The 8,001-nt window shown below is 33.2% G+C and overlaps 9 protein-coding genes across 9 annotated transcripts; 8 read left to right on the plus strand and 1 right to left on the minus strand.

Annotated features, from left to right (window-relative positions):
* Nucleotides 1–195: 195 nt before the first annotated feature.
* LOC130802113 (50S ribosomal protein L22, chloroplastic-like) lies at nucleotides 196–2,116 on the plus strand. Its single transcript, XM_057666016.1, has one exon. The coding sequence runs from the start codon at nucleotides 196–198 to the stop codon at nucleotides 799–801; it is 606 nt and encodes a 201-aa protein (XP_057521999.1). The 3' UTR covers nucleotides 802–2,116.
* On the plus strand, nucleotides 822–2,385 carry LOC130802112 (30S ribosomal protein S3, chloroplastic). Its single transcript, XM_057666015.1, has one exon. The coding sequence runs from the start codon at nucleotides 822–824 to the stop codon at nucleotides 1,476–1,478; it is 657 nt and encodes a 218-aa protein (XP_057521998.1). The 3' UTR covers nucleotides 1,479–2,385.
* A 156-nt stretch (nucleotides 2,386–2,541) lies between these two features.
* On the plus strand, nucleotides 2,542–3,008 carry LOC130802552 (50S ribosomal protein L16, chloroplastic-like). Its single transcript, XM_057666562.1, has 2 exons — nucleotides 2,542–2,628; nucleotides 2,706–3,008. Exons 1-2 carry the CDS (start codon nucleotides 2,542–2,544, stop codon nucleotides 3,006–3,008), a joined length of 390 nt encoding a protein of 129 aa, XP_057522545.1.
* Nucleotides 3,009–3,133: 125 nt separating this feature from the next.
* On the plus strand, nucleotides 3,134–5,221 carry LOC130802119 (50S ribosomal protein L14, chloroplastic). The gene has a single exon (XM_057666020.1). It carries the CDS (start codon nucleotides 3,134–3,136, stop codon nucleotides 3,497–3,499), a length of 366 nt encoding a protein of 121 aa, XP_057522003.1. The 3' UTR covers nucleotides 3,500–5,221.
* Nucleotides 3,657–4,536, plus strand: LOC130802116 (30S ribosomal protein S8, chloroplastic). Its single transcript, XM_057666018.1, has one exon. It carries the CDS (start codon nucleotides 3,657–3,659, stop codon nucleotides 4,059–4,061), a length of 405 nt encoding a protein of 134 aa, XP_057522001.1. The 3' UTR covers nucleotides 4,062–4,536.
* On the plus strand, nucleotides 4,186–4,536 carry LOC130802120 (translation initiation factor IF-1, chloroplastic). Its single transcript, XM_057666021.1, has one exon. It carries the CDS (start codon nucleotides 4,186–4,188, stop codon nucleotides 4,417–4,419), a length of 234 nt encoding a protein of 77 aa, XP_057522004.1. The 3' UTR covers nucleotides 4,420–4,536.
* LOC130802553 (30S ribosomal protein S11, chloroplastic) lies at nucleotides 4,802–5,218 on the plus strand. The gene has a single exon (XM_057666563.1). The coding sequence runs from the start codon at nucleotides 4,802–4,804 to the stop codon at nucleotides 5,216–5,218; it is 417 nt and encodes a 138-aa protein (XP_057522546.1).
* A 68-nt stretch (nucleotides 5,222–5,289) lies between the features above and the next one.
* LOC130802109 (DNA-directed RNA polymerase subunit alpha) lies at nucleotides 5,290–6,691 on the plus strand. Its single transcript, XM_057666011.1, has one exon. The coding sequence runs from the start codon at nucleotides 5,290–5,292 to the stop codon at nucleotides 6,298–6,300; it is 1,011 nt and encodes a 336-aa protein (XP_057521994.1). The 3' UTR covers nucleotides 6,301–6,691.
* Nucleotides 6,445–7,995, minus strand: LOC130802115 (cytochrome b6-f complex subunit 4-like). Its single transcript, XM_057666017.1, is given in 3 exon segments — nucleotides 6,445–6,531; nucleotides 6,533–6,920; nucleotides 7,685–7,995. Coding segments are annotated over 3 exon segments (483 nt in total). The 5' UTR covers nucleotides 7,693–7,995.
* Between the last annotated feature and the right edge of the window lie 6 nt (nucleotides 7,996–8,001).

An 8,001-nucleotide genomic window follows, 5' to 3' on the forward strand; every position in this document is an offset into this window, starting at 1 on the left:
GGTCATAAATTAGGCGAATTTGCACCAACTCTAAATTTCCGGGGACACGCAAAAAACGATAATAAATCTCGTCGTTAAGTTTAACCAATTTTTTATTTATTATTAATTATTTATTATTATAGTTTTATAGTTAATTTTTTTATTTTTATTATAGTTAAAATTAATATAATAAATATAGATGCTTATCCTTTATTAATGGAGGTAAACTTTATGGGTTTGTTTAAAAAAAAAAAAAAGAAGGAAGAATTTGATTACATGCGTCTGTACCAGTGGCGTCTAAAAGAGGAATACGAATCAGGGAAACCCGATGAGATAACTACTAGAGGTCAATCTATATCGATGTCTGCTGATAAAGCCAGAAGAGTAATTGATCAGATTCGTGGGCGTTCCTACGAAGAAACCCTTATGATATTAGAACTTATGCCCTATCGAGCATGTTATCCTATTTTTAAATTGATTTATTCTGCAGCAGCAAATGCTAGTCACAATAGAAAATTTAACAAAGCGAACTTAATTATTAGTAAAGCTGAAGTTAATAAAGGCACTACCATGAAAAAATTAAAACCGCGAGCTCGCGGACGTAGTTTCATGATAAAAAAACCTACTTGTCACATAACTATTGTATTAAGAGATACAAGCTTCTTTGATGGATATGAAAAATATATAGAAAGTTTAATTCCAGATGATATATTAACTTTGTTCCGTGTTATGCCTTTAGGTAGGCGAGTAGAACTTTTTTCTGGTCGTTATATGGATAAGTTTAAATTAAAGTCTATGTTTTACCGTCTAGGTATATTATAAAGTAAGTATAGTGGGGTAATATGGGACAAAAAATAAATCCACTTGGTTTCAGACTTGGTACAACCCAAAGTCATTATTCCCTTTGGTTTTCACAACCAAAAAACTACTCAGAGGGTCTACAAGAAGATCAAAAAATAAGGGATTGTATCAAAAATTATATACAAAAAAATACAAAAACATCCTCAGGTGTCGAAGGAATTGCACGTATCGAAATTCAAAAAAGAATCGATTTGATACAGGTGATAATTCATATGGGATTCCCGAAGTTATTAATAGAAAATAGACCAAAAGGGGTTGAAGACTTAAAAATAAATGTCCAAAAAGAATTGAATTGTGTGAACCGAAAACTGAACATTGCTATTACAAGAATTGCAAAGCCTTATGGAGACCCTAATATTCTTGCCGAATTTATAGCCGGACAACTAAAGAGTAGGGTATCATTTCGAAAAGCAATGAAAAAAGCTATCGAATTAACTGAACAAGCTGATACAAAAGGAATTCAAATACAAATTGCAGGCCGTATCGATGGAAAAGAAATTGCACGTATCGAATGGATAAGAGAGGGTAGGGTTCCCCTACAAACCATTCATGCGAAAATTGATTATTGTGCCTATACCGTTCGAACTATCTATGGGGTATTGGGTATCAAAATTTGGATATTTATAGACGAAGAATAAAAAACCTTTAGTTGACTTGTCTTTCTGTTTCGATGGAACGATGGAACAAAAAAATGGCAACCCTTTTTGATTCTTTTTTCCATCCAATCAATTCTAATTTTTAATCCCATAAGGTTTAATAAAAATAAAATTTACCTTTTGATATAATTGCTATGCTTAGTGTGTGACTCGTTGGTTTTTGTTAAAATTAAGACTAAAAAAAGAAAGTTAAAGTTATAGTACCAAGTATGAACTAAAAATTATAGAACTAATAACCAACTCATCGCATCACATTATCTGGATCCAAAGAAACAGTCAAGATATACTATTTTAGTCCTATCATTGTAGCAACTGAATTTTTTTGACATAAACAATTCATTAGATTTACTGTCAAAGAAAATTAAAATACAAAAAAGAAAAAAGGATACCGGTAAATGGAAAGATGAGAGAAAGAAAAAAATGAATCTAATATAAAAGATATATAATTCCAATATGTAAGGTCTTTGAACATCTCATAAAAGAAAATGTAATTAAAGCATCAATACAGATTCAAACAAAATTATATGATATGAATCTGTTCTATAGAACAAAAAAATAAGAGCTTAGAGCCAATAACGACTAAGGGGGTTGGTGGAAAAACAAAAGCTCCATTGTAGAATTCAGACCTAACCATTAATCAAGAAGCGATGGGAACGACGGAACCCATGAATACATAAGATTCACTTGAAAATGAATTCTGATAATTCATTGGAAAGGATGGCGGAACGAACCAGAGGACAATTCATATATTCTGAAAAATTATAAGCTAACTCTACACTCGAAATAGCTATTGAAAGAGTAAATATTCGCCCACGAAAATTCTTTTTTTTTTTTTTCATTCTCATATTCAATTGTTAAAATACAAGGAATTCAATAAAAAAAAAAAGAATAGAATAAAATATTTAGTAAACTAGATGAATAAAAAAGAATTCATTGATTCAGTGTATTATATTTTTACATATATATCTTAATTATTTATTATATATTATATAAAAATAGACATTTAAAAAATGAAATTTCCATTTTTTAATTCGCGAGGAGCCGGATGAGAAGAAACTCTCACGTCCAGTTCTGCAGTAGAGATGGAATTACAAAGGAACCATCAACTATAACCCCAAAAGAACTCGATTCCGTAAACAACATAGAGGAAGAATGAAGGGAATATCTTATCGGGGTAATCGTATTTGTTTCGGAAGATATGCTCTTCAGGCACTTGAACCCGCTTGGATCACGTCTAGACAAATAGAAGCCGGGCGACGAGCAATGACACGAAATGCACGTCGCGGTGGAAAAATATGGGTCCGCGTTTTTCCTGACAAACCTGTTACAGTAAGACCCGCAGAAACCCGTATGGGTTCGGGGAAAGGATCTCCCGAATATTGGGTAGCTGTTGTCAAACCAGGTCGAATACTTTATGAAATAAGCGGAGTAGCAGAAAATGTAGCCCGAAGAGCTATCACAATAGCGGCATCAAAAATGCCTATACGAACTCAATTCATTATTTCAGGATAAGAATATAGAACTAAAGGAAATGGATCTTTTGGATAACACCAAGTGGAAGTTTTTTTGGACAAACAATATTTCTTTTTCACCTTTTGCATTTAGTTTTGCATTGAAAGAACAGATAAAAATAAAATATGATTCAACCTCAGACCCTTTTGAATGTAGCAGACAACAGCGGGGCTCGAGAATTGATGTGTATTCGAATCATAGGAGCTAGCAATCGTCGATATGCTCGTATTGGTGACGTTATTGTTGCTGTGATCAAAGAAGCAATACCTAATACGCCCTTAGAAAGATCCGAAGTGATCAGAGCTGTAATTGTACGTACCTGTAAAGAACTCAAACGCGACAACGGCATGATAATACGATATGATGACAATGCCGCAGTTATTATTGATCAAGAAGGAAATCCAAAGGGAACTCGAATTTTTGGTGCGATTGCCCGGGAATTGAGACAAAAATTTACTAAAATAGTTTCATTAGCTCCTGAGGTATTATAAAATGATAATCTAAGGCATTTGAATGAATTTCAATCATAGTAGATTGTGTATCACGTATATACCTTTCATTTTAAATTTTTTCATTTTTTAATTAAAAAGAAACTAATAACATGTTGATTATATCAAATTTTTGGGACACCACCGATTTTAGTTCATTATGGGTAGGGACACTATTGCTGATATAATAACTTCTATACGAAATGCTGACATGAATAGAAAAGGAACGGTTCGAATAGTATCTACTAACATCACCGAAAACATTGTTAAAATACTTTTACGAGAAGGTTTCATTGAAAATGCGAGAAAACATCAAGAAAGAGATAAAACTTTTTTGGTTTTAACGCTGCGACATAGAAGAAATAAGAAAGGGGCTTATAGAAATACTTTCTATTTAAAAAGGATCAGTCGACCTGGTCTACGAATCTATTCTAACTATCAACGAATTCCTAGAATTTTAGGTGGAATGGGGATTGCAATTCTTTCTACCTCTCGAGGTATAATGACGGATCGGGAAGCTCGACTAGAAGGAATTGGCGGAGAAATTTTATGTTATATATGGTAATCCCTAGAATATTAATATCCGAATTGGATCCAATATTTCCTATTTGGGAACAAAAAAAGAAAAAAAAAGGCTTGTCTAATATCACTCCTCTATTAGTTGATACTTTAAGGGGGTTTTATCTGAAATGAAAGAACAAAAATGGATTCATGAAGGTTTGATTACTGAATCACTTCCTAATGGTATGTTCTGGGTTCGTTTAGATAATGAAGATCTGATTCTAGGTTATGTTTCGGGAAGGATACGACGTAGTTCTATACGAATCCTACCGGGAGATAGAGTTAAGATTGAAGTAAGCCGTTATGATTCAACCAGAGGTCGTATAATTTATAGACTCCGCAACAAAGATTCAAACGATTAAGCCGTTTTTCAACATTCCTTATTCCTTTCTACAAAAATAGAATTCAAGGTTCAAAATATCACGAAACTTATTTTCTTCCAAAAAATAGATTCAAAATTAAAACTAAAGAATAACAAATATGAAAATAAGGGCTTCTGTTCGTCAAATTTGTGAAAAATGTCGACTGATTCGCCGACGGGGACGAATTATAGTAATTTGTTCTAACCCAAAACATAAACAACGACAAGGATAATCATTCTACTAAACTATATACTAATGATCTTTCTAAAATACTAAAATAATTGCTAAAATATTTTATTGCTGAAAAAAAATGACGGATTTGTTTTGACATGAAATGGATATATCCATATATCTTTGAATCATATTTATGAGATGATAAAATATGGCAAAACCTATACCAAAAACAGGTTCACGGAGAAATGGACGTATTAATTCGCGTAAAAGTGCACGGAAAATACCAAAGGGTGTTATTCATGTTCAAGCAAGTTTCAATAATACCATTGTGACTGTTACAGATGTACGAGGTCGAGTGGTTTCTTGGGCTTCTGCCGGTACTTGTGGATTCAGGGGTACAAAAAGAGGGACACCTTTTGCAGCTCAAACCGCAGTAGGAAATGCTATTCGTACAGTAGTGGAACAAGGTATGCAACGAGCAGAAGTCATGATAAAAGGTCCCGGTCTCGGAAGAGATGCAGCATTACGGGCTATTCGTAGAAGCGGTATACTATTAAGTTTCGTACGAGACGTAACCCCTATGCCACATAATGGCTGTAGACCTCCTAAAAAAAGACGCGTGTAGAAATAAGAATTGAAGGGATTTCAAGAGAAATAAATGATTCAAAGATATGATCAATTTTGTAAAATATTACTATGGTTCGAGAGAAAATAAGAGTATCTACTCGGACACTGCAGTGGAAATGTGTTGAATCAAGAACAGATAGTAAATGTCTTTATTATGGACGCTTTATTCTCTCTCCACTTATGAAAGGCCAAGCTGATACAATAGGCATCGCGATGCGAAGAGCGTTACTTGGCGAAATAGAAGGAACATGTATCACACGTGCAAAATTTGATAAAATACCGCACGAATACTCTAACATAGTAGGTATTCAAGAATCAGTACACGAAATTTTACTGAATTTGAAAGAAATAGTATTGAGAAGTAATCTATATGGAACTTGCGAAGCGTCTATTTGTGTTAGGGGCCCCAGATGTGTAACTGCTCAAGATATCATCTTGCCCCCTTATGTAGAAATAGTTGACAATACACAGCATATAGCTAGCTTGACGGAACCAATTGATTTGTGTATTGGATTACAACTCGAGAGAAATCGCGGATATCAGATAAAAGCGCAAAATAACTTTCAAGATGGAAGTTATCCTATAGATGCTCTATTCATGCCTATTCGAAATGTGAATCATAGTATTCATTCTTATGGAAATGGGAATGAAAAACAAGAGATACTTTTTCTCGAAATATGGACAAACGGCAGTTTAACCCCGAAAGAAGCACTTTATGAAGCCTCCCGGAATTTAATTGATTTATTTATTCCCTTTCTACATGCAGAAGAAGAAAACTTATATTTAGAGGACAATCAACACAAAATTTCTTTACCCCTTTTTACCTTTCACAATAGATTGGCTGAAATAAGGAAAAACAAAAAAAAAATAGCATTGAAATATATTTTTATTGACCAATTAGAATTGCCACCTAGGATCTACAATTGCCTCAAAAAATCCAATATACATACATTATTGGACCTTTTGAATAACAGTCAAGAAGATCTTATTAAAATGGCGGATTTTCATATAGAAGATATAAAACAAATATTTGGCACTTTAGAAAAACATTTCGTAATTGATTTAAAAAAAAAAAAATGACAAAAAATTGATTGAATTTTCCAGACTGGATCAAAAAATGAATTCAATACAAAATTCAATTGAATAGATGTATCTAGGGAAAATTCACTTTGAAGCGACTATTCCCTAGATACAGACCTTGTGTTATTTCACAATTGAATCAATTTAAAAAAGACCTAAAGTTAGGGATTTATCAATGGGTAATGTTGCTCCAATACCTAACCAAAGGGCTACTACAGTACCAACCAAAAAAAACAGTTGTAGCTACTGGACGACGAAATGGGTTTTGGAATTTATTCACATTCTCTAAAAAAGGAACTGTTAGTAATCCCGCAGGTACTGAAACCATTAAAAGAACGCCTAATAACTTATTTGGTACTGTACGAAGTATTTGAAATACAGGAAAGAAATACCATTCAGGTAATATTTCCAAAGGAGTTGCAAACGGATCCGCCGGCTCACCAATCATTGATGGTTCTAAAACCGCTAATCCTACGTTACACGCAATAGTACCTAAAATCACTACAGGAAAAATATATAAAAGATCATTAGGCCATGCGGGCTCCCCATAATAATTATGCCCCATACCTTTCGCTAATTTAGCTCTTAATACAGGATCATTTAAGTCAGGTTTTTTTGTTATTAGGATAGGTGAATTCTTATAGATTCAATTCATCCCCCGAAAGAACCGGACATGATAATTTTTCATCATCCGGCTCGAGCAAGAATTAAAAGAACCAAATGGATCCATAATATATTTTATCCATATAAAAGGTTCTCTGTAAGAACCCCTTTCTTAAACCTCCCTTTCCGAAGTCATACTTATCCATGGAAAGAAAGGAATTTCGCTCTTACAAATAAAAGCTCAATACCCAAGTAGGCTTACAAAGTTTATTATGATCAAATGCTTTTTGGGTCGTCTCATACCTTGTGATTGTTGTTTATTTCCAAACTATTTGGAGATTTTGAGTTTCTATAAAATGTAGAATTACATATATTACAAATCAAAGGGTTCACTTGTTACTAATATAGCCAGTCTCTATTGTTCTTTAGATCCCTTGTTTCACTCCGATAGTATCATAGATCAGGTCAATGCCGAGGAAATGAATGCATTTCAATACTATTCAAACTATTAGTTAATAGAAAATATATATATTAAAAAAATGAAAAAAATCTGGGTTATATCATGCAAAATCAAACATTCAACTGGATCTTACGGAGCCTCTTCATGCATGACATGATTCAGGGTTGATCATAGAATAGAATTTCTTCAAAGGAACCAGCCTACCCTCTATATAAAACTTACTTATATGGTGGTTGGACAAAAGACACATTGGATTATGAATTTCAATGTGGCAGAAAAGAAGATATACCTGCACGGCCTAATCAATAGTTCAAGTCACACACTCCCATAATCCATTTTAATTTCGGAGAATTACCTTCAACTAGTGATGTTATGTTAAATAACTAAATACAAAATTATGGAGTTGAAGGAAAATGTCCAAATACATGGATTATTGAAAATAATAATCCATACATGTAGCAATGAAATACTGTTGTTCTTTCTACAAGTGATAAATGATTGATTACAAATAGCTATGATAGAACTTTGCTATTCTATAAGGGCCCAGAAATACCCTGTTTACGTATCATTAGAAAGTGCATTAACATAAATACAGCAGTAAGAAGAGGCAATACAAAAGTGTGTAAACTATAAAAACG

This window comes from Amaranthus tricolor, chromosome 16, assembly GCF_026212465.1.
Source record: "Amaranthus tricolor cultivar Red isolate AtriRed21 chromosome 16, ASM2621246v1, whole genome shotgun sequence".
In the NCBI taxonomy this organism is placed as follows: Eukaryota; Viridiplantae; Streptophyta; class Magnoliopsida; order Caryophyllales; family Amaranthaceae; genus Amaranthus; species Amaranthus tricolor.